The sequence below is a fragment of the Triticum aestivum genome, chromosome 1A, assembly GCF_018294505.1.
Source record: "Triticum aestivum cultivar Chinese Spring chromosome 1A, IWGSC CS RefSeq v2.1, whole genome shotgun sequence".
Taxonomy (NCBI): Eukaryota; Viridiplantae; Streptophyta; class Magnoliopsida; order Poales; family Poaceae; genus Triticum; species Triticum aestivum.
In genome coordinates, this window is record NC_057794.1 from 373,622,727 (window position 1) to 373,647,255 (window position 24,529).

The window sequence follows — 24,529 nt, forward strand, 5'->3', positions numbered from 1 at the left end:
CCTGTCGACCGGATTGATGGACCCACAAAATATGCCACGCCGACGGGGAGCGCCATCTTATCTCTGCAACAACGGTGTTGTTACAGGAATGGTGGAAGACTACGCAAGTATGCGAGCGCCCGGAGATGCTTTTTGCAGTTTTTGCAACATGAGTCATATTGTAGAAAATTAGATGCGGCGGAGATGTTGCATTAACTTTTGCAACAAGAGTCTTGATGCAGAAAATTAGACGCAACGGAAAATGTTGTTGTAATTTTTGCAATAAGGATCTTGTTACAGAAAATTAGATGTGTGAAAGATGTGCAAGAAATTAGACGCGTAAAAGATGTTGTTGTTGCAGAAAATTAGACACAGTGGGAGATGTTGTTTGCAATTTTTCTAAGGGTCTTGTTGCAGAAAACTAAAGAAGAAGAGGTTTTGCAACATGGGTCTTGTTGCAGAAATTTGTTTGTAGATGAGGTTTCGCAACAAGGTCTTGTTGCAGGAAATCAAAGAAGACCAGATCTTGCAACAAGAGCATCGTTGCAGGAAATTAGGGAGAAGGATTGAACGGTTCGCGTTACGCATCGAATGGCACGCGAGATGCTTGTTTCTGCAACTCGATTGTTGTTTCTGCAACTCGATTGTTGTTTCAGAATTAATGGGTCGGGAAAGGAAATCAAGTCAGATGCCAGAAGTAGATCGGACGTCTGCGCGCGCGTACATCGAACGGCCGTCGAGGTGGAGGATATTTTATACGGCAAAAAACAGTTCAATGGGAAAAAAGAAAAAACAAACAGGAAAGAAAAAGGAAAGTAATAAGTAAAGAAAAAAAAGAAATGGGCCGGCCCTGTCTTGGGCGCCCTATGCGAAGCCCCGACTATATGACGCACAGTGCTTATGATTATGATTTACAGACTTTTACAAATTTTTTAAGTTAACATGTACTGAATGGGCACTGGATGCAGCCCTTTTAAGCACCAAAAGCCAGTCTATCTCTACTATTAAAGGAGAATCTGCCGTCGTCGTGATGGTTCGACAATCCTCCCCTTCCCCTCGTACATACACCCCCGCAGTAAAATTCCCATCGCACGATCTAACCGCAAAACAAACAGCCGGTTCACGTAAGGAAAAACATCGAGAGATATAGGAGCCGGCGAAATAAAAGGGAAAACAGAAATAGCCACGACCCCACTAACGCACGTCCCACGTTCCAATCTCCCCAGACGACCTCGTCGCCATTCCCCTCCCTCCCGAGAGAAATCCCCTCACTCTTCCTGTCGCCTCCGCGTGCCATGGACGACACATCGTCTCGCCGGCCGCCGTCACCTGAACCCAACCAGCCCTCCGCTCCCGCCCAGATTCGACCACTATTCTCAATTCGCCACGGCATGCCTCGCGTGGCCAATCCATGTCTCCCACCAGCGATCAGTAGGTGTGCGGCCCCGCCGCCGCTGGCTCTCGTGGTTGCGACGTATCCTCCCCGGCTCCCTCCTCCTCCTCCTCACCCAAGCCGCACCTCCGTCCACGCGATGCCGGCCGACGGCTCCCACTTCGACTCCTGATTATAGTTGCTGCCTTTTGCAATGTATGTGCAATTCTGATTGTTTAGTGTGTGCTCTCAGTTCATCGCCCGCCTCAGCAATGAGGATACCTTCGTTCAGCTGATCGAGGGAGGATGTTCCGTTCTTGAGTCTAATTTTTCCTTCCTATGGGTTAGTCCGCAGTTATGTCTACTGTCCTCGAGTACCCTGCTGTGTTTTCGCAAGCGATGTGAAACCAGTGTGCTGTTTTCTTTCCAGGCAATTTCTTCAATCGAGGGAGGATGAAGCCAGAGTGGTGGCAGTTAGAGACCATCGTTTCCTGTGCTCTGCAGTTTAAATGATTTCAGGAAGACTTCATTTGATGCCTCGAACTGAATATGTTTTTAATTGGACGGATGGATATTGAATAATTGCATCATATTTGGAGGTAGCGATGTCGTATGTTTTGGGGTCCAGGTAATAATTTAGCTTACTTACCAGATTACATTACTTTCAAAAGATAGCCATCACGATAGGAAATCCCATCTGTATTTATGGAGCTAGCAGAACATAGTACATCCAACATGTCTAGCTCTGAGTCCTTGTCCTCTCATCCATGTGGTGTATGCTTTTATCCTAAAGTTTCCATCAACTTTGTTTGTTTATTTAGATCAAGTTAGGGTTGTATATACATCTAGATTTATATCACAACAATGCCCTATAGGGAGGGAATTAGCTGCGCAAGGGAAGAAACCTCAAAGGTAATCTTAATTCTGGAATATTAGGACCATGATGGCTGCATGCGAGCTGCGTCTTGACGAGTATGATTTTTCATTTTTCATGGTGTTTGCAGATTTTACTGAATGTCACGCAGATTGGTTTGGTACATGAAAACCTTAATCACACTCCTTTTAGGACAAAAGTATATACATACTACATGGTTTTGATAAAGTATATGCCTCTTCCTCTGTGTAGTATGCCCCAAATTTCCATTCTTCATGTATATTGCAGCTTAAATAATATTTAGGTTCTCTCAAAAGTTATGTACTCCACATACTTCTCTCTACTACTCCCTCCGTTCCGAATTACTTGTCTTAGATTTGTCTAGATACGGAGGTATCTAGCACTAAAATGAGTCTAGATACATTCGTATCTAGACAAATTCAAGACAAGTAATTTGGAACAGAGGGAGTAGGTTGGAAATCTGTTGTGCATAGCAGGAGAACGAAATGTCTTTTTAATTAATTTTCCTTCAAAAACATATGATATAGTTAGGAATATGTTAGAATATTCCAATAACATAGAAGATGTGTACCCCTGCCTTTTCCCTAAACAAATCACATGCTCTATTTGAGTTGGAAACATCTGTATATTCTTTTCTTCAAGTAGAGCCAGGAATACATTTTTTATCAATATATTTTTTATTAGTACTAAAACTGAGTTTTGAAGAAGAAGATGGGGAGCTATTAGCTTATATCTGATGATGCAAAGTCCAATTGGTGGCTGGCCCTTCTGTGTCTTATTAGTCGTTGGATGTTAGTTCTTAATTTTCCCCCCTTGAACTAATGATTCATGAAATGGACGATGTAGACAATATCATGACTGGTTGGGCGAGGACACAGCCTAGCAACACTAAGGAGAGACTGCCTGCTTCTGCGCTAAGTCGCTGCTGGTCAAGACCTCCGGGCATGGATCAAGCATAATCCATGGTTGATTCTGGTGGTAAAGTTGTGCTCTTCACATCGTTGTTTATCAAGTTGGATACCTCCTCCTACCGTTTTTTCTGTCCATCGCTTCCCCGCATGATTTTTCTGGTTTTCTACTTCTCTTGGTTGACCATCTCCCCACGTCTTTCCTCCCCCGGGTTTTCTTATTCAATTTTCTTCCCTACCGAACCGGTCTGCCTTACACCCCACGAACGATCGTGCCCAGGCCATCTATCCCATCGCCACGATTGACGCATGCCACCGCCGCCGCAACAACCACCCCTCCGATCTGAAGTGCAGTGCCTCCCTTGTTGCCGCTGCCTCGACGTTCTGCACTTCCTACACCGCCGCAGGTCATTGCCTGCAGTTCGCCGTCTACTTTTCCCACGAACGCCGGCGATGGGAAGGAGGAGGAGGTGGGTGAGGAGACGAGGGCAAGCGCAAGAGTTGCATCGTTTAAGGAACGTGGTACAGGTCAAGAGCCGCTAACATCGGCGTGGGCGTCGGCCGTAGGTAAGCACTCTTTCCTCTCGCCTATCTCATCTCCCTCTCTCGCAGTGACCTTCCTTGTCTCCTCTCTGTCCGCGTCGTGGCAGTAGGGCGCGTGCTGGCCGCCTACGAGTTTAGTAGGGGCTCACGGGATGGGTAAGGGCAGGCTTGGCAAGGGCTGTTCATCAGTTCATGTGTCGCCGAACATACTGCAAGCGTGTGTGTCAGGCCAGACTTGGAACAGGCAATGGTGCTTAGGCGAATGTTGGAAGTGTGGCCGTAGGTACTTCATAAGTAGCAGGTAGAGATGCACAGGCAACGGTGGGTAAGGGCGCCAATGTTCAGGCAGAGGAGAATATGAAAGATGAAGCCACTGGGCCACATCAGGCATGTATAGCCGATCCATGGCCATGCATATTTATGTCGGAATGGTTCGGCTTGAGCAATTTGGTACAGTATATTTGGAGGGGTTCTTGCCTTATCTGGATCTTTTGTTTGAGACGACTGATTTTGGTTGTTCTCGGCCTTATAGGTCTACGATTTTTTTAGTTTCAGTGACGAGTTAAAGCGACAGCGAGGCATGCTGGTACTATAAGCTTTATACCTCTCTTTGTAGACAAGAGCTGACAACTGATCAACAAACTGAAGGGAAGACTTTAAAACAGAAGGTACGTGTCTGTATATTTTCTACATATATTGTGTAAATAATGAAGTTACAAAATATTAAATATTCTATAGTAACTTCCAGTTTTTCTGCCCAATTGTGATCTTGTGGTAAGTTATATTCTGTTTTAATACATTATCACATGTTACCCTTAGTTAGTTCTAACATTGTGATAGCTTCTTTACCCCATTTTTTATTTTCCAAAAGAGTGAAAAGCTAGATCCACACTTGTTAGAGCGACACATAAGTTCACTTGATAGATAACTCCGGCATGTATTCTTTCCGGGAATTCAGTCAAATTCTATGAATTATTTCAGATATGTTTGATAATTACCACTAGCTGTTTTTTGTGTCTATAGGCACGCATATATTCCTCTTGTCTTCATCTTTGATGGATGCCTATAGCATGATGCTTTTAGTTTTTACTATCCTCAGTTTTTGGAGCATCCTGTAACTTCATTTATTTCTTCGTAGGGTGGAGGGAGCCTATATGATTTTACATGCATCTTGATATGGTATCATGTATACATGAGATTCGTCAGTTTTCATATGTACAATTACCTTGTCTACTCTGTAAGCTCCCTTTCCATTGCACCCTTATGTTCCAATTTAGCATGCAATGCATCTCTCCTTATATTTAGTTTTCATAAGAGTTTATTATATAGTTTAGCCTATCAGTGAATGTGTTTACTTTATGCATTGGTCTGTGCAGATGAGATAAGGGTTACTTCCTAGGCATGTAATTGGCTTGGTCATTTAAGATTGTAAGAGAAGATTTTAAAGCTATGCTTCCAATACTAAAAATATTCATCGTGTCCATGTGTGAGCATAGCAAGAACAATATGTGTGTTTTCTCAAAGCCACGGTGGTGGTAGCAGCCACATAAATAAAATGGAATAGAGTAAACAAATCCTTCTCTCTATACGTTTTATTTCTATAGGAGCCTCGTGAGCTCACAACAGTGGAGGGGAGGAGATGCAAAAGGAGGATGTTGAGGAGCGAGGCAAATTAAAAACAAAGGACAGAGAATCCCTCTTCATTTGGTGGATCCTATGGGTGTGTTCTAGCCACGTCGGCTAGAATGTGGATGGAGCACTCATTGTACTAGCATGAATCAGGTAATTTTCATATCACCATCATATCATTATACTACATATTTCCAGTATATTGCTGCATTAAGGCGTTACTAAATCTTTGCCAAACGACATTGGAAAAAAACTTGAAGTTTGAGAAATAAGATCTACATGTAGTGATAATAGGATGGGGATATTTAGAATGTGATGAAAAACTGCTACAGAGAGATGTGGGGTGAAGCGGCGAAGATGAGAGGTTCAGAGACAATATGATGTGCGGACGGGAATGACATTGCATTATTTAAGCTGACATGAGCATGCACTTCTAAAAATAAGTTGTTTGATTATATATTTTATTGCTCCGTGGCAACGCACGGGCATGCAGCTAGTTATAGATAAAGTTAGAGGGACCGTGGTGGGCATGGAATCCTCTTCGGTGTAGTGGTCAGCGCGTACTTCCTCAAATAGCTGGTCGTAGGTTCTACTCTACTTGAGCAGATTTTTCTATTTTCATTTTTTCTTCTGGACTGACAGGCAGAACCCAATAGTCATAGATACAAATATAGCATTCAAATAATCATATTTCATCGTTACAAGCATGGACCCGAAAATACGATGCCATGTCTTGTTTGTAATTTTACTTCTTGGCCGTTGTTCCTTTGTGCAAAGGCTAGCGTTTTATTATTTGTTCAGTTTTATCAGGTCGGTGTGTATGTGGCTTGTACTATGATCTTTTTAATATAAATGAGACACGTATTATCATGCAAAAAAAGAGATGTGTCTAGCATCATATTTGCACGCGCTAGACAAGTTTTAGAACCAGTTCAACACATTTTTCAAGTTCACGCATTAAAATGAACATCTATGGTAAGTTCAGGCATCACAGGTATAATTACCTCAACTCTGAATGTATCAGAGACAGAAAACAAGTTGGTGCTTGCATGTGCTCTGAAGTCTGAATTACTTCAGGCCAGTCACAAGAGGCGGGATAGATACATCCATCTGAAATGCATGAGCGGGCCATTGGCCGGTCACTGCAAACATTTGCTGAGCTCGGCAGGTTCAGGGATCCCATTCCCGGAGGAATCCAGGCTGTATCAGTTGGTTGAAACGGAGTAATCATCTTTCGTTAAGCGTCAATAAAGCCTGCTAATCAGTGGCCCGTAAAGCGTCACCAATCGGACCTGGACAGCCCTAAAGGATATGATCACGCACACAGTACCACGGCGATGCATCAACATACCTTCTCGAGCTCAAGCAACAGCTTGTTGATAACAATCAACATCCGTGCAGAGGAAACGAAAAAAAAAGGAAGAAGCTTGCTGATGAAATGAGTCAGGAGGTTCCTCGGTTGGCAGGGAAAGGACCGGTGGTTCCAAACGGGGGAAATTTTCACTCGCAAGCCATTGAGAAAACCATGGCTGGAAATTAAAGCGCACCGAGGAAAGAATTGAAGAAGAGGAGGTCCACGGGGATGGCTCGTCGCAGCACGTAGTCGCAGTAGCCGAGAAGGAACAAGCGCACCGAGGTGAAGGATTGGCAGGCATTGTGGAAAAGTTCAGTGGGATCAATCCGATATCCCCATGGTTAGAACAAGGCTCCCTGGGGGTCGTGGGGGAGGAACGGAGACGCTCTCTTGGGTCGTTTGCTTGCGGTGGAATTTTCACTCACTCGTAGAAAAGGGATGGCTTCGGCACTTGCCCTGTGTGCGGGCTGTGGTGGGTTAGGAACTTTGGGATCCAAGTCGATGGTGATGAGATGCTCAGGGTTGTCCAGGCAAATGACAGTAGCTCCATTACAACTGAGTTCAGATGCAACATTGTATCTAATGGACCAACACGAGATTACACTCTTATGTCACCAAGCTGATCTACCCAGCTTCCATAACAAGAACTCTTCAAGTTGGATAGATTAATCAATCACAGTTTAGCAAACATGTGAGAAGATCAGGAACACCATTACATCAGATAATGTGCGCGGCCATAATATCTGTTGATGTACCTCGACTGCACACAATAGTAAATAACCAAGTTAAATCTAGTGTTGCAGGTTCAGATACATTCAAGTAATGGGCACTCAGGAACAACTTCATACCTTCATATTGTTAACATCAGGTGTATCCGGGGTTTTCACGGGATATAATTTGTAAAGTTCCATGTTTTCAAATGCCTCTCTTTGCTTAGGGTCCATATCTTCAATAGCTTTCTTCCTGGCTTCTTCAGCCTGAACAAGTTTTGGGGAATATTGAATATTGTAAAGCGTCAAATCTCTTGGAAAATAATTAAATATTTCAGTTAAATGGACCTGTTCCAGTTCTATTTTCCCTTGTTTAACCTTCTCCTTTAGAAATTCCTGTCAATCAGCAAAGTTAGGAAGGGAGTTACTGCTGTAAAACAATGCTAACCTTAGAGTGTATAATTGATCAAGAAGAGTTTAGTGACCTCAATTTTTTCCCTCTCATCCTCTGGCAACCCCTCATCTTCGACTAGCTTATGAGCTAAAACCTGCATTGCAACATGATATGATTCAACATGGATGTCCTTTCATAGGTAGCATTGTACATCAGAGTAGAACAACTGAAATTCCTTACAAACCTTGTAATCATCCAATTCCAAGTGAAAATCACAAACTATCTGCAACAAGCAGCACAAGGTAAACATCAATGTATGAACAATTTACAGCTACTTGAAACCAGACCTGGAGACTTAATTAGGATGCACGAGTGCACTTCTGCGAATAGTGTTTGAAATAGAAATACAATAACTACAAAGTGGAAAGCAGGCTAAGAAGATTTTATTGTTGTTTTATTATCAACAGAAGGAAACCTCAAACAACCCACCCATCCACTTGGGTTTTGAACCATCAAATTGCCACGGGAACAACTTAGGTCAAGCATCCAACATACTACAAAACAGGTGATAACATTTAAGACAAAACGGAAGCAATGCGCATGATCAGATACCAGCAATGGAAGATGAGGAGGGGTCCCCACAGCACGAGATTGCCTTATGTAGCAACAGCAATGGCAGCAAGTCACCAGTACCGGACAAAAACATGACCTCATCGACTGATGATCACGTCACAGACTAAAGCAGACTAGATCACAGCAACTATACGCTTAAAGGAAGCTTACCGGGGATTCTAGAGGATATATGACGCGGACAACTGTGCCACCTTCATCTTCAGGAGGATTTAGTGGTATGTCTGCAAGATATTAAACAAGGTTCATATGCCGATGAGATTACCCTATAGAGAATGATATCATTAAAACAACTAGTGCCATATAAATTTAAATCAAGTGAGCAACTGGTAGAACAACTTTAGGATATGGGCGTGTATCTGAGAGTGGACTGTGTCAAACAGGATTCAGTGAGTGTTGGGTCATTTTGAGTACTTAGCAATCTTTTCGTGCTTATGATGTCTTAGAATGTGATTGACAATTCCATCCTGGCAGTTCTTAGGCACTAGGCGCAACCCTGCCACATAGCATTACCTGCTGCCTAGGTTTCTGCTTTGCTAGACAGTAACAGGTACTAGGCACCACTTCGCTGCCTACTGAGTACTTTCTGAAAATAGCATGACCTGAAAATCTGCACGCTCTAGAGATGCTAACTGTCAAGGTGCGAACAGCACTAAAGGCCAAGCAAATATGCACCAAAGTGCAAAAAATGAAAAGAAGAAATTTATCCCCTCAGAAGAAAAAGGAGAATAAAAGAGATTCGCTTATGACAGGATATTATGTGCCATCAAATTACTAGAAAGCAACCAGGATATAATTCAAACTGGTGTTACTAAATATGATGCCATTATGATTTTGTAAAACGGAATACCAGTCAACAAAAAAAAACAAGTTTAAAAGCCATTGCGTGTGTTCGCAGGCATGTTTCTTAAACTGCCACTTCAATGAATTAACAATTTGATTAGGGAAAAGGGCATCATTCCAAGACGAAGAATTGCATTGCAACCATTCAACTAATAGTGGCTGCAGTTCTGCAGAATCATGCACACTTTTGGATGGTTGGGTTTACATGATCTTGGCATGACACGTGCCAAAGATAGGTACAACAGTGGAACCTCTAATGGTAAGGGGTATACAAAGGATCATAAAGAAAAAAGGGTTAAAAAGTTAGATATTACTCCCTCCGTTCCAAAATAGATGACTCAACTTTGTACTAAACTTAGTACAAGGCTGAGTCATCTATTTTGGAACGGAGGGAGTACTAGAGAAGCATAATACAGGCCTAAAAAAATAAACCCAATTCAGCTTACAGGGCGTGTAGTAGTAGAACTTGTTGGCTCTCTCAGTTTCCATTCGGTTCAGCGCAGACCTGTAAATGTATAAACCTGGGATTTAATAATCTTAACTAGTGGTAATGGAAATATAGCACATCATAGAATGAGAATGAAAATGCCTGGCAACAGAAATAAATATGTACCTAAAGCATGAAATTCTGAAAGCATAAATTCATAAAACTCACCTCCGCTGGGTGCAACAGAGAGTGAAGATTTTTGTTTTCAAACTTTCAATCCAGCCAAACCTGTAGGCAAAGCAATAGCAAGGTGAGTAAAATAAGTTACAAAGTAGAGGGAAAAAGCAGGGATATAAACAATGAAAACAAAAGGCAACAAATATTGCTCGATATAAGTAACGCAACAGTACCGGTCCTGAAGAGGAACATAAGGCACCCATGACATCTTCATCTCTTCCATTGGTACTATTTCTTCTTTTCCCGTTCGAACAAAATTTATGGCAATCTTATCCGATGGAGGAAAAGGACAGTCAACCTGTAAAATTGAACATGTCAACTGCTAAACAAGACAGACCATCCAGATCATATGTTATGGCGCTGCTAGAAGGAGGGCGCGAGAGGGCCGGCCGGGGGCCTTTCTGCCCACGGCCGGGCAAGAGGGAAGGGATTTCCTTCTTAATTCTTGCTTGATTAGATTGATACATCTCCTCTCTTTATATAGAGAGGTTTACTTGACTCCCAAGCAAGGCTTACTTGACCCCTAAGCAAGCGACTCTTATCTCTAATTAACCCTAAGACTAACGGGCCCATTAGGCCCATTACGTACTCTAACACTACACCCCACCTGGACATGCAGTTTGTCCTCAAGCTGCAGCCTAACCAACTTATAGCCATGACGCGACGCAACACAAACCTAACACCTAAAAACAAGCCTTTTACATCTCGGCTTGTTTTATTATGCTCAACCTGAAATGGACTGGGACACTTTATTTTGGACCCCTTAACAAAAAGTGGACACCATCCGCACGTCGGACGTGCACGTGTACAGCCACCTGGATCCCATGGAAACCATCTAGACAAAAGAAGTGCATGTGTAGGACCACCTGGAAGTGGTCGCAAGAGTGACCAGCAGAGGCGCTCTTGCGGCGGCCGGTGACGGAATGCAGTGGTGCTACGTGGTGCGCTGCTGTCGGTGACACCATGGCTTCTTCCTGCCGGACGGCTGTTGGTCTGCACCGCACAGGGAAGAGTGGAGGGCTTGCGATGGAGAATGACGAGGAGGGGTGCGCCCCCCCAACCGCCGATGTCGCAGACTTTGAGGTCGCTGCCCGCGGGGAAAACATCATGGCCGCTGCCCGTGGGGGAAACCGCATGCCCAAGATCCCCGGCGCAGCGGATGAGATCGAGGTCCTTTGCGCAGCGAAGGGCAACTTGGAGGAGCGGCAGCTGCAGACCACGCATCTCCCACACACGCCGACGCGCTAGGAGGCCGCGTGCAGTAGCCTGCAGCCTCACCGCCGCCGACACGTGGCGGGTAGCGATCCAAGACGGAAGCGGTGACGACGACGGCGGGGACTGGACTTGGTGGAGCGGGACTCCCGCCGGCGCTGTCGATGCGGGGCCGGAGCTGACCGGCGGTGGCTGTTGCAGCTGCAGCGGCGGTGGCGCATCGGGCAGCGGCAGCGGCTGTTGTGGCGGAGCGCCGGGCGAGGCCGCCAGGAGCGGCGGCTGCCACTGCAGCCAGGGCTGGGCGGTGGTGGCGATGGATGGAAGCTGCAGTGGCTGCTGCAGTGGTCCGGCGAGCGCGGCGAAGGCTTCCTGGTGCGGCGATGGGCGCTGGAGGCGCGGCGGGAGCCGGCGCCGACCACTGCGGCCACTGCGGGGCGGCGGCGGGCGACAGCTGCAGCTGGGGCAGCAGCGTCCCAGCGAATGCCGCGGAGGCCCCTGGATGCGGCGAGTACCACAACAGGGCCGGCGGCTCGGCAGTGGCGGTCAGCGGCAGGGGCGGCGGCGGCCCGTAGGGGCTGACCAGGTACAGCCGGATCCCCTGGATGGCTGTGACAAGGTCGTTGAGGACCCCGGTGATCTCCTCCGGGGTGTAGACGGCGGACGGAGGTGCGGTGGAGGGCGCCGGCATCTGGGCGGTGGCGGCGCCGGAGGATGCAACCAGCGGCGTGGACGGGGAGGGCAGCGGCACGGTGTAGATGGCCAGCGGCGCGGTGGTGACGGTCGGCAGCGGAGGCGACGGGGTGGGCGGCGACGAAGACATGATCGGAACTGAGCTACCTGATACCAAATTGTTATGGCGCTGCTAGAAGGAGGGCGCGGGAGGGCCGGCCGGGGGCCTTTCTGCCCACGGCCGGGCAAGAGGGAAGGGATTTCCTTCTTAATTCTTGCTTGATTAGATTGATACATCTCCTCTCTTTATATAGAGAGGTTTACTTGACTCCCAAGCAAGGCTTACTTGACCCCTAAGCAAGCAACTCTTATCTCTAATTAACCCTAAGACTAACGGGCCCATTAGGCCCATTACGTACTCTAACATCATAGGCCTTAAACAAGTATTTGATCAAATTAACAAATATGACAAAATATTTGATACTGCATGTTTGGGTAAAAAACATCGGTGAAGAGCAAGACAAGGTCACCAGCCAAATAATTTTTGACAAGTTAACAGGAAATCTTAGAGAGAGAAAACAGGATCATAACAGAACAACAGCAATAGAAGGAAATAAATGCTCCTGCCAAGATAATTCTCTTGGTAACATCAACTGATAAAATAAATGAAGTTTCTTACTCCTTTTATTTTCAAAAGCTTGTAGCAACTTCCTAAACTTAAAAGCTGATGCATAAATTTTCATCTTGTGCAATTCATAATTCTACATGAAAATCATAAACAATAATATACTAAAGATGGTATGTTTTTAAGTAATGCAAAAGGTATAAACAGAACTGCTGATTTGTTTATCTGATGTAGACATGAGCTAAAGGTTCAGCTCAATATGTACAACTGCAAGACCATTCTCCGCTGTACATTTTTTTCCTACTAACATGTTTTGCTTTGAAACACAAAATGTAAACATAATGGTGTTATAGATGCTGGGCCAAGAGAGTGGATAAGAACTTACAGCAAGTACAACAGGAACAACTACAATCTTCAATTCACCATTAACATCCAATTGTTGTGCTGCACGCCAAGAGGAGCCAATTTGACTTGTATGGAATAATATTCAACAGGTGTAAAACTAGAATGGAAATAAGAAGATGGCAGATACTAAATCCACTTTACATACAATATATAAAGTGATACACAAATACAATTGTTGAATCTCACTAAACCAGACTAATAGCACTTAAAACAAACATCAGTAAATTTATGGCCAGATAACCCTACTTTGCTACAGATTACGAAATATTACCAACATTATAAAACATGTATCAAGGATCAACGGTAGCAAAATTAACTTTAGAAACAGATTACTGAAATATTATCAACATTATAAAACATGTATCAAGGATCAACGGTAGCAAAATCAACTTCAGAAATAGCTTAGTGCCAAGTAAACTTAGTTACTTACGCTCGGTGCTTCCAAACAAGTAAACCGTCTTCCCATATAGTTCCCCCCTTCCTCTAGTGTTTTCTGCTCATCAACAACAACCACATATCACTGTATGCTGAAGTTAAACATTCAAAAAGGGGGTAAATCTTACAAGATTAAGTTTGACTATCATACCTCTAAATTTTCGAAGTTCCAATTGAATTCCTTTATCATATCAGTGTTTTCCCACTGCAGATGACAAGCCAAGTTCTATAAGTTTTTCAAGGCAAGGAAATGCGTACAGCTTAAGCTATATAATATGTCCAAGTGCGCACGACTAACATACACAATACGAAAAAATGGAATGGGAACAAACCTCAGTCCCAACAGGAAAAGCAGACCACCACAGATCCTCCTGAACAGAGTGGCAAACCATTAGTCAAAACACACATTAATCAAAATAGCAAGGCCATCACACAAGATCACAATTCTAATCATAATGGCACCTTCCGAAAACAGTCATAATGGTTGCTTCCAAAAGGAAGAAACCGCTGTCATAAAAAGAAGAAGAAAAACCCTGCAAGTAGAACATGGCACCTGTTGTGCAATAATGAATATGTTCTGAGTCAGCATGCCAGAAACATGTTGCTGGCTCATCATCTTCCAATACTACCATAAACCTAGTGCTAATCTGGCATGCTCCTCGACTGACATAGCAATTGCTAGCACCAGACTTGGAAAAAGGTTGACCAGCAGAACGCACACGGCTTAAATTTTTTTCATCAGTCACGAATTCTCTAATACCACGGGGTAGAGCATTCCAGTTTCCTATTTACATGAGAACAAACTAATAGTCAAACCAAGTGCGCATTTGAGCATCACTAGCAGAAGAACGGAACCAACATCCCCCCCCCCCCCCCCCCCCCCCCCCAGCGATGCGAGCACCAATCGAAAGTGAAGCTGGCCGCGAGCTAATCAGATAAGGACAACGCAAAGGAAGTGTCTCCGTGTGAATCGATTGAAAATTAGTTTTTCTCTTAACCAAAGCCTATAACCATTAGACACTGATCCAACAGTCCATCCAGACCTGGATCTCCTTTCTCTCTTTCTTCTTCCTGCTTTCATCTTCACGTGCGATACACCCGGTCGCGCCGAACCGCCAACGCGGAGCCCCCGCCGCCCCCACCTCCCCTCGGCTCCCGTCAGGGCCAGACGCCACTACCGCCTCCGCCGCCCACTGGGGTTCCCCAGATCCCCTAATTCCTAACCCCAAATCCCATTCGTTTTTGTAATACTCCAGGGTTTAGGGTTTAGGTGATTGATGTGACAACCAGATTCCTCTTCGGGGGTAAGTGCTCCATGTCGACCTTGGGCTTGCTCAGCACCTTGACGCGCTACTCCGCCCCAGAGGAGCTGCCTACTTCGCCGCCGCCTCCTGCTTGCTCGAGGGCTTTCGGCGCCGGGGGACCGGCCCACGTCGCCCGAACTGGGCGTCCGTCCGTCCGTGCCACCGGCGCTTCCAGCTTTGCAGAAAGACCCTCCGTCTTCCCTGAAAATCGGATATAGTTCTACTCCGGTCCTTTAAATGAGGCCGCTTGCGGCGCCGGTGGGCCCCCCCCCCCCCCCCCCGACCCCGACTCCAGTCCACGCCCCTGCCGCGTCTCCCTAGTCTTTGCCGGCGGCGGCTGCGGCTCGGCTGGAGCTGGGGTATCCATCGTCGGAGACCTCAGGAGCATCGTCGCCTCGCAGATGGAGGGCCTCATTTGTTGAAATTTGGGAACAATTTTGGAAATCTACGAACATTTTTTGGTTTGACATTTTCAAATTTGGGAAAAAATTGGGAACAAAGTTTCAAATTCGCAAACATTTTTTGAATATTGTGAACGTTTAAAAAAATTCATAACTGTTTTTTAATTTGCAAACATTTTTTTTCAAATTCGTAAACATTTTTTGAATAAGCAAACGTGTCTTTTGATATCATGAACATTTTCTGATTTCCAGAACATTCTTTTTGAAACCGTGAACATTTTTTAAATTATGAACATTTTTTGAATCCACAAATATTATATGATTTCCCAAATATTTTCTAAAATAATTAACATTTTTTATTTGACGTGTATTTCTTGAACTGGTTTCTTGAAATTCAAAAAAAATTTGAAATTTAGAACTTTTTTGAAATCCTGAATTATTTTGAAGAGGAAAAAAATACAGAAAGGAAAAACAAATGAAAAAACAGGGGTGTCCCGCCCTGCACATGGGCTGGCTCAAAGCAGGTGCGGGGAGGAGCGGGAGGTGCGCGTCTGTGCTATTCAGCGCGTTAGTCGCTGAATAGGGGCGCCCGACTAAATAGTACCCAACTCATAAGTTCTCATTGAGCCCACACAGCCCATTAAGCCGAACACAACTCATTTGTCTGGACCACAACCCTACACCCAAACCAAGCCCACGCTCGCCGAGTTGTTTGCGTCTCCGCCGCCGACGACGACGAGCACACCCGCAGGCGCAGATCTGAGATTGAGTGAGTGTGTGAGAGAGAAATCGGTGGAGATGGCCGGGAGGCTGACTGCGATGGGATCCCGCATCATGGGCGGCCACGGCGCAGCCGCGCGCGCCGCGGCCTCCGCCCTCCGCAACCGCGCCGGCATGGGCCTCCCCGCCGGCAGGCACATCGTCCCCGACAAGCCCGTAAGCTAGGAGACGCCCCTCCCCTCGCCTCCCCCGCTCTCTATTGTTTGTGTGATCTCCATCTCTAATCGGTTCCATTTCGGATTGGGGATTTTTGCGTCGCAGCTGCCTGTGAACGACGAGCTGGTGTGGGACAATGGCACACCCTTCCCTGAGCCCTGCGTCGACCGCCTGGCGCCGCACATCGGCAAGGTATGCTGATCCGACCCCCTCCCCCTCCCCCCTCCCTACTGCTGCAATACACAAGACCGCATCCACTGCAATTTGGTGCGTTGCAGCGCATCAAATGCGTCTGTATCGGTTTGATTTTGATGTGTTTTGGTTGGACAGTACGAGGCTCTGGCGTGGCTGTGTGGAGGTCTGAGCTTCTTCGCCGCTCTCGGCCTGGCCGCCGTTGTGAATGACAAGGCCTCCAAGATGCCATATGTGAGTTTCCAGTGCCACTGCTTCTACTGCCTCGTGATGTTACAACCCCCATTGTTTGTTTAGAGACCATCTTTGTAGTGTTTATCTGTTTGGGCTATGATTTAAAGGAGACTTTCCTGCAAAAAAGTACACCCTCTGTTCCTAAATATATGACGTTTTGGCAGTTCAATTTAAACTGCCAAAACGTCTTATGTTTATAAACAGATGTAGTAAAAGATTTAGCGGAGACTTGCCTTATGCAACTGTACAAAAAATATTGTTGCTAAGATGGTACGACCGTTGGGTCATTGTGAGAGTGTTCCAATTGTTAATTTTAGGCTAGAGTTGCAATTGTTATGAATTGATGTAAATTTGCACAATTTACCTAAACTAGACCTGAAAAATGGTGCAAACCCAGTCAATTTAGTTAACTGTAAATAGAGTACATTTTGGCCTATGTTTTTAAGGCGACGCCTTGCTTTAAGGCGCTGGGGGGGGGGGGGGGGGGCGCTTCGACGCCTAGGCGCCTAAAGCGGACGCCTAGGCGCCTAAAGCGGACGCCTAGGCGCCTAAAGCGCAAAGCGCTGGGGGGGCGCCTCGACGCCTAGGCGTCGCCTTACGGACGCCTTTAAAACATAGATTTTGGCGTTTTGTTGTTGTTGCAACTAGGGAGGATTCTTGTACTGTATGATCATCAACATATTTTCCTTGTGGTTTATTAGTTGTGATTTGTGTTCTAGCTGTCTAGTGCATGATCTAAATTGTTTCTTGTTAGAAGTTTATATTCCGAGAGAATTAAAGACTGCAACTAGAAATTGATTAATTGAATTGGAACCAAGTTAATTGACCTCAGTTTGTGCAAAATATGTTCTCCCTTGTTCCTTGAAACAAATAAAATATAGAGAGCTTCCTTGATTTCTTATGTATCTATGGGGGCATTCGTTGTGGGTATTCTTTTCTTATCAAATGAACTGCAATTAATCATCTAACTCTATGGATAACAAATGTAAATATCTGCCACCTCATTGCTTAGCAAGTTATTTTATTGCCTTCATTCAACTGGCACTGCTGGCTTAAATTTCCCATGGAGGATCTCACTTTAGGAAAAAGTCCACATTAGTACATTACACTCTCAAACTATTGGCTGTGCTCATGTACCCACTTAAACAATTTTTGGGCTCATTCAGTAACTCGCTGATTAATTTGAGATCCACTTAACCCCCTAACTAGACTCAGTGGTTCCCAAACAGGGGTTTCATAATCTTGGTTTGACATGTAGGCATGTCACATGTCACGCCATCATCAGCCACAACTCCTTTCCTCCATTTGGTTGATTTAAGCGGAAAATTTTCAAGGAAACAGAGTGCAGTGACGCGGCGGAGGGGTAGGAATTAAGGTTCCAGTGGTTGCTAGAGATATCGCGGGGCATCCAAGTGCTAGCTACCTTGGAGACGTGGCAGTCAGGGTGTCCTAGTGATAGGATCCATCAAGCAGGCTGGTCGTGTTCTTGGCCTTGAGCTGCAGACGGAAGTGGCGCATATTTTCTCACCACATCATTTCCAGGAGCTCCTATATGATACCCTTGTTGACCTTCTGGAAGAAAGGACCCCAGTATGCGGGATTGCAGGTGCCCGGTGATCCCAGCTGCTCAGGACGCTATCTCCTCCGTGGCCCCGCCATTCTTTGTCAGGCACCTGAAATTGATCACTGGGAGCTCGCACTCTGACACGTGCAGAGGCTGACTGGCCAACAGCACTGTCATGCACAGGTGCTTGTTCTGTCAGATCACCGTGGCAGAGCAGCACTGCAACAGTGCCTAGTAGCTGTCCGCTAGCGGCTGGTTAGCTAGCTCCAAAGCTAGATGTTCGAATTCACTACGGCGAGCTGTAAATACATCCTAGCTGTGAGCATCATTGTTTATAAGGCGTTAAGGCGAGCACCAACCGCCCTGACGCGTAAGCGCCTAAAGTGGGCATAATTGCAAGGCACTGCCAGGGCGCCTTGGCGCCTAAGCGTCCGCCTTATAAACAATGGTTAGCATATCGTGTCCTTGGGCTAATCAAAGTGAGCTGTGCCTATTCTGGATGCAAGGAAGCTATAGAGAGCGCCCGGTGTGCTTGAGTGTTGTTTTGTGGTGCAAACCCTGCCATGTCATCACCAATCCTGGTATAGGGGGTTAAGTAGACCTCAGATTCTTCATCAGGTGGTTAATTGGGCCTAGAAATTGTTTTGGGTGCATTCAATAGTTTAGATATTTATTTCCTTAGAGAGCAGTTAGTATTTTGGTACACCCTTAAACCTTATATGTATGTCGGGCCTTAGATATTTGTGTTAAGTTCCTTATTATGATTTCATCCCGACACAACCTTGCACTTCCCCAAGATTTGATGCTGGAATCTGTTACTGGATATATACTGGTGATTATTGAGTCTAGATGATCGATTTATTCTGATAATTGTGAACTTCACTGTCATGCTGTATGTTACTCTATTGACTTGAACAATTGGATAGCCATGTTACTAAGCATGGCCTGTGTCAAACCCTTCAATCCCTAAGCTGTAATGCCTCCTTGATATGCAAAGTTTATACCCACGTCAGAAGGTATTGGTATTAGCATCGCTGGATACTCATGATGTTGCATAATCTGTTATATCCTTCGAAGCACGGAGGACTTTATCATGTATGCTTGTTACCTTATGTGCTATACACGTGTGGAAACAAAGGTTTGGTACTCTCCTGAAGGTTACAGTAGTCAGTAAAGCTAAAATGATCTTATATTTTGGGACGGAGGTAGTATCTGTTAAGCTTATGCCCTTTGTCCTAGATGAAATTCCTTAATATGTCATATCATCCCAATCCTACTTTTTCAGAATACTGCAAACGAAGAAGGCCCTAAAACTAATCTTCTGTTTAAACTTAATCTGATAGTTACTACAGATGCGAACTTGACTTGAAAACTTAATCTGATTTGTGATTGCGGACCTGAAAACTATCTAAACTAGACAATGCCCCATGCGTTGCTGTGGGAACCTTGTTAAAAAATATATGGCTAAGTGGTAGAATACTAAAGTTAATGCAAAAAGCAAATACAAAATGTCTTACATGACTTAATTTCCTTGGAAAAAAGTCATGCATGAGGTGGTATGCTTTGCATTAAGAGATTAATGAAAAAATAACTTATGAATACATGCATGACTAGGTGATGTGGCATTGTTGCATGGAGAGGAAAATTAGGTAGTGAGTTGTAGCTATTTAAGAATAGAGGATTTGTTGTAAATTGGTAAAGAAGGATGCCTGTTTTTAGTTTATTTTGCTGAACAAGCTAACTAAACTCATCATACTTTCTCTTGCAGACACCAAAAGTCTACCCGTTCGACAATTTGAGAGCGGAACTTGGTGATAGATCATAAAATATTTCCCCCCACCTTTTCAAGTGTTGCGAGGAACTGAACTCAGCACACCTCCTTTCATCGGGATGGTGTTTGTTGTCGTTTGTCATGTTATAAACATTGGTCTTGTAGTTTGTTGAATCGAGATAATCGATCCCAGTTTGCGCATATCTATGCATTGATCCATGTAATAAACAATATTGGGTATCTTGTTGATTTCAGATCAATTGACGATGGTACTCTTTGCAAATGTTTTCAAACAAAGTTTTTCCTCTCAATCATTCTTTTTTATAACCAGGCATGCACTTTGCGGCTACTTGTTTTACTGACAATGGCAGAACTGTGATAGTACTTGTAAAGCTGCATGTATAATGTCTGCTTGGTCAGCAACGTCCATATCCCATTCTAATTCGTTTCGGAAAGCACGGCGTTCACAGGGAATAACCATTTAGCAAAGTTGGAACTGAAGGTATAGCGCAGCAAGCACCGAACATGTCATTACGTTACCACACGACACAAGATAGTAGACTTAACATTAAAGGACCAGTACACAGACAAACTTAATTAAAATTCGCGCGCAGCACGTACCACTACTAGCAAGCAAATTAACAACGTTCCATTCGTGCGTGCGTGCGTACGGACTTGGCTGGTCAGTTGGTGCACTGGAAGCCAGCCGGGAGCTTCCTGCCGCAGTGGTTGACGAGGAGGCCGAGCTGGAGGGGCAGGCCGACGTCGACGACGCCCAGCACGTTGGCCTTGATGGCGGTGCAGAGGCAGACTGCGGCGTCCAGGTCGGCGAGGCCGCCAACGAGCTCGCAGCACGGCTTCTTCCCCGACGACGCCGTCGACCAGGAGCCCGCCATCAGGTTCGTCAGCCCGTCGCCTAGGCCCAGCACGTCCGCGCACACCCCCAGCTTCAGCGCGTCCACGGGGCACTTACCTCCGCCGCTCCCGCTCCCGCCCGTCACCGTCGGTGCGCTCGGCGTTGGTTTGCTCTTGCTGGGGCAGGCCGCCTCTGACGAGACGGGGAGGAGGAGGAAGCTCGCCGCTAGAGCCAGGGTAGACAGTGCAACCACCGTGCTGCTGGTTTTGCCCGTCGCCGCCATGACTATGCTGTGACAAAGGTTAGAGAGATCGACGAGAGAATGAGTACCTAGTACGGGTGCGTGCCGTAGCTGCCGTGCATGTGGTGGTATTTGTAGGGGAGTCATCGGTTCGAAAGTTGCGAATTTACTTGAGTCAGGTGTCCGATCGGCTTTATCGCGGCGGCACTTACTGGAGCAACGTGCAATCTGTACTGTAGCTTTGGTACAACATGTAGGGAATGTTAATTCATTGTGGTTCTTCTTGTCGGTGACGCATTAATTCAGGCGCTGCCTGCCGCGTGGTCACTTTGATAGAGAAAATGATCAAAGTTTTTTTTAAAGATATTTCGCATGGCTCAGTTTGCTGTCTCACGCCAAAGAAAAAGGAAAAGGAAAAGGAAAAGGAAAAGAAAGGTTCAATTTTTTTTTGAGGAAATCTCAGTATGCTGTTCTATGCCTATCCACACGATTCCTATTTGGCGCTGCAGGCGCCCGTTACAATAGTGCAATCTACAAACGGGCGCCTGCAGCAGTCCGAGCTGGGCCGGCCCGTTCTTCATTTTTCTTTTTTGGAAAGGATAAAAAAATCAGCGTGACCCAGATTCGAACTCAAGACCACTCCATAGCAAGCAAATCGACTTAACCACTACGACACCACCATGGGTCATGCAATCTTTTCAAAGTCGATGAACTGTTTTGAAATCAGGTGAATTTTTTTCAAAATCGATGAACTTTTGTTTCAAATTTGATAATTTTTTTTGAAATCGATGAACTTTTTGCATGATCAATGAACTTTTTTCAAAACCACGATCTTTTTCTTAATTAATTCAAAAAAATTAAGTGGTACAGTACATGAATAAAATAGCGCTGCAGCCCTGTTATTATGCTGTCGCCTCTGGTGCTAATCAACAATGGCAAGTAGGTCTTCTGGCTAGTGACACTTGTATGTTAACACTATTAAGCGTGCACGTGCAACGCACGTATCCTAATAAAGTACACTAAAAACATGAACTTTCACTCCTGTTTTTACGAGAACATTTAAATGCGTGTCACGCCCAATGATTTGAATGCAATAATTTATTTTAGATTAAGTCATAAGTCTTGTTTGACTGGTGAAAGACTTTCATTGTTGAAATGTTGTGATCTCAAAATTCCAAAAACAAAATGAAAAAACCCGCGCATGTAACACGCGACCAATACACGTGTCTTCACATAAAATTAACAATGACATAAATGTATTGTATTTGTTACTTATTACAAAAACACTTAAAAATAACAACTAAGGAACATTATCTAGTAATCATTATTTGATGATGATCCTCTCTGGAAGGTCCATCTTTTGATCCGGTCGATGATGCTTCGTTCTAAGACCGGGATATTGTTTAAAACTTCATTCTCTTCATACTTCAAAATATGAACCAAAAATCGCTTCCTCGGTTCAAAATCATCCTACATATGCATTATATAACATCGTTATTAAAAAAACATGTGTAATGTGTGTAGAAATGAGCATGGTGTCAATACTTACCTTGGGTACTGGAAAATGCAGCATCCCATCGTGCCATGAGTGTATTAAATTGAAAACCAAATAACCAGACAGGGGACTGCATGTATGAAATGTTACATGCAAATTGAATGAATCAATTAAGATTGTGATATATTGACAAGATTCGTACCCGTATGAGTTTGTTGGAACAGCAGGAACTTTGCATCCTCATTTCAAAATGTCGTCCTTGAAGGTAGGGTTTGCAGCTTGGAGTGCAAGGTTTAGATTGTTGGCCATAGTTTCAAGTATATGTTTTCCGAAAGTGGGTATTGAAAGCGGGTTCAAAATAGATACAACTTTTTTATGTTGGTCCAAGACAAACAATAAAAATAACCCAAGAATATCACGAGGCAATAAAATCTACAATGATACATGCATTTAGAAATACATCAATCATTATCATTCATTAAGACCAAATAAACAATAAATTTAAATTTAAATCTTACCGTATCACATTCTGAAATATGATACTCATTGCTGTCAGGCCAGCTATCAAACAATTGTGCCAACATAGCAATGTCCATACCGTCACGATGACTTGGGACTCGTGCATAGTGGGACATGGACTACAATGTTGTAAGAAAATATTAGTAGAATGAGGCAAAATGTAAAATATGATTAAAATAACTTACACAGAATCATAGATCCATATAGTGTACCGGGACGTCTCTAGCAAGCTGGACGTCGTGGCATGCTAGTATCCTCACAGCCATGTTAAAACAATCAGCATCCATGTACTCATCATTTTTTAATATGTTCTTTAATTGTCTCAAGTTTAAATTAATAGGGTAAGACTGGGAGCTTGTCACCCATTCGCTCCTGTGAAATAGGAATTATGTCATTATACAAGAGTAATAGGAACAAAAATGAATTGCAAAAATGTGTCTTACTCTAGCATCGGGACATCATAAACCATGCTGATGAACAAGCAAAGTTCATCTATTAAGTCGTCGTTTGTTGGAGTGATAGGCGGCGAAAGGATAAATGATTGCGAGATGAGCTCAACTTGTGAAGATGAGTTGGATGCTTTATGTTTGTTAGGAGGTCTTTCGACAATCATACAATCAGTGGGATCCGTGTTGGTTTCATCATCATCCAAGTCTCGGTTTCTTATATCGTCATCATTGAATTCCGAGTCGACTAAAATGACAACTAATTTTGTTCTAAAATCTTTCATGTGAACCTAAAGTGAAGTAGTAATAAGACTTAGTTCTCAAATAATGATACAACACAAAATAATTATTATCATGATACGATGCAAAATATACCTGTCCGGGAGTGTCGGACAAACTATCTCCCGTGAAGTACTCCATGAAATTTAACATCCAGAGACCACAAGATGACCTTGATGATAAAGAAATTTTGTTATGCTTAATAACAAAAATATTAATAAAAAATAGTATCATAAAATGATGATGACTGAACCACACTATCATACCGGATACGCTCGATAAAAAAGGAACTAAACAACGTTTGCCGCTAATATAAATCAAATAACCAAAAGGGCTATCAATAAAATAACTAAATTTCTAAACCCATATATTTTGTATATAAATCAAATGAACAAAACGGTTATCAATAAAAAAATGAATTTGTGAATGCATAATTATTTTGAGAGAAACCCATATAATTATTACTTTCACCGAATAGGTTGTCGATCATAGATACAAAAGTTAAACAAACGAGACACGGCCAATGATCCATTTGGTCGATGTACTGTTTAATCTGGGTGGCCTAATTAGGTGATAGAAAAGCAACCAGAGGTCGGATTGCAAAAGAGAGAGAAAAAGCAACCAAAGAAACACTAATAAGGAACAGCCGGTGAAAAGTAAAATAAAAAAAGAGCAACAGGATGTAACCCGTCGCATTATCACTATCTCGATCTCTCCAGTACACTATCACTTTGCTTTCTCCACTTCTCACTTCTTCCTCCGCCAGCCGCCTCCTCTGTAGCACGGCGCCTACTTTGCAGCACGCCACATCCTTTCCCGGCACGACGTCGGCCGGCGCCCCCGCCCCCACCCCACCCCCGCCCCCACCCCCACCCCATCCCACCACCTCCACCACCACGGCCTTGCCCCGTCTCCTCCTATCCCCACCAGAGCCTCGCCCCGCTGGCCCTTATCCCCAGCACGGCCTTGCCCCACCCCCTCCTCTCACCACCACGGTCGTGCCTCGCCGCCAACCCCGCGGATC

General features: G+C 44.5%; 2 protein-coding genes, 1 long non-coding RNA gene and 1 pseudogene across 3 annotated transcripts; 2 read left to right on the forward strand and 2 right to left on the reverse strand.

The window, feature by feature from the left end:
* The first annotated feature begins 1,189 nt into the window (after positions 1–1,189).
* On the forward strand, positions 1,190–6,132 carry LOC123051702 (uncharacterized). The gene is made up of 4 exons (XR_006424236.1): positions 1,190–1,694; positions 1,782–4,365; positions 4,836–4,934; positions 5,302–6,132. It is a non-coding gene; the product is annotated as an uncharacterized lncRNA (long non-coding RNA).
* Positions 6,133–7,209: 1,077 nt separating this feature from the next.
* On the reverse strand, positions 7,210–14,139 carry LOC123051695 (protein HEAT INTOLERANT 4-like; annotated as a pseudogene).
* Positions 14,140–15,617: 1,478 nt separating this feature from the next.
* LOC123051719 (NADH dehydrogenase [ubiquinone] 1 beta subcomplex subunit 8, mitochondrial) lies at positions 15,618–19,980 on the forward strand. The gene is made up of 4 exons (XM_044474684.1): positions 15,618–15,908; positions 16,014–16,100; positions 16,239–16,334; positions 19,667–19,980. The coding sequence occupies exons 1-4, from the start codon at positions 15,771–15,773 to the stop codon at positions 19,721–19,723; spliced, it is 378 nt and encodes a 125-aa protein (XP_044330619.1). The 5' UTR covers positions 15,618–15,770; the 3' UTR covers positions 19,724–19,980.
* A 163-nt stretch (positions 19,981–20,143) lies between these two features.
* LOC123051710 (putative lipid-binding protein AIR1) lies at positions 20,144–20,859 on the reverse strand. The gene has a single exon (XM_044474677.1). It carries the CDS (start codon positions 20,806–20,808, stop codon positions 20,353–20,355), a length of 456 nt encoding a protein of 151 aa, XP_044330612.1. The 5' UTR covers positions 20,809–20,859; the 3' UTR covers positions 20,144–20,352.
* Between the last annotated feature and the right edge of the window lie 3,670 nt (positions 20,860–24,529).

Excerpts from the sequence above, each read along its gene's own strand:
- LOC123051719 (XM_044474684.1), top strand. The coding sequence starts at position 15,771 with ATGGCCGGGAGGCTGACTGCGATGGGATCCCGCATCATGGGCGGCCAC. Across the intron at positions 16,101-16,238 it reads TGGCGCCGCACATCGGCAAG|TACGAGGCTCTGGCGTGGCT; the intron begins GTATGCTGATCC and ends TTGGTTGGACAG. Across the intron at positions 16,335-19,666 it reads AGGCCTCCAAGATGCCATAT|ACACCAAAAGTCTACCCGTT; the intron begins GTGAGTTTCCAG and ends TTTCTCTTGCAG.
- LOC123051710 (XM_044474677.1), bottom strand. The coding sequence starts at position 20,808 with ATGGCGGCGACGGGCAAAACCAGCAGCACGGTGGTTGCACTGTCTACC.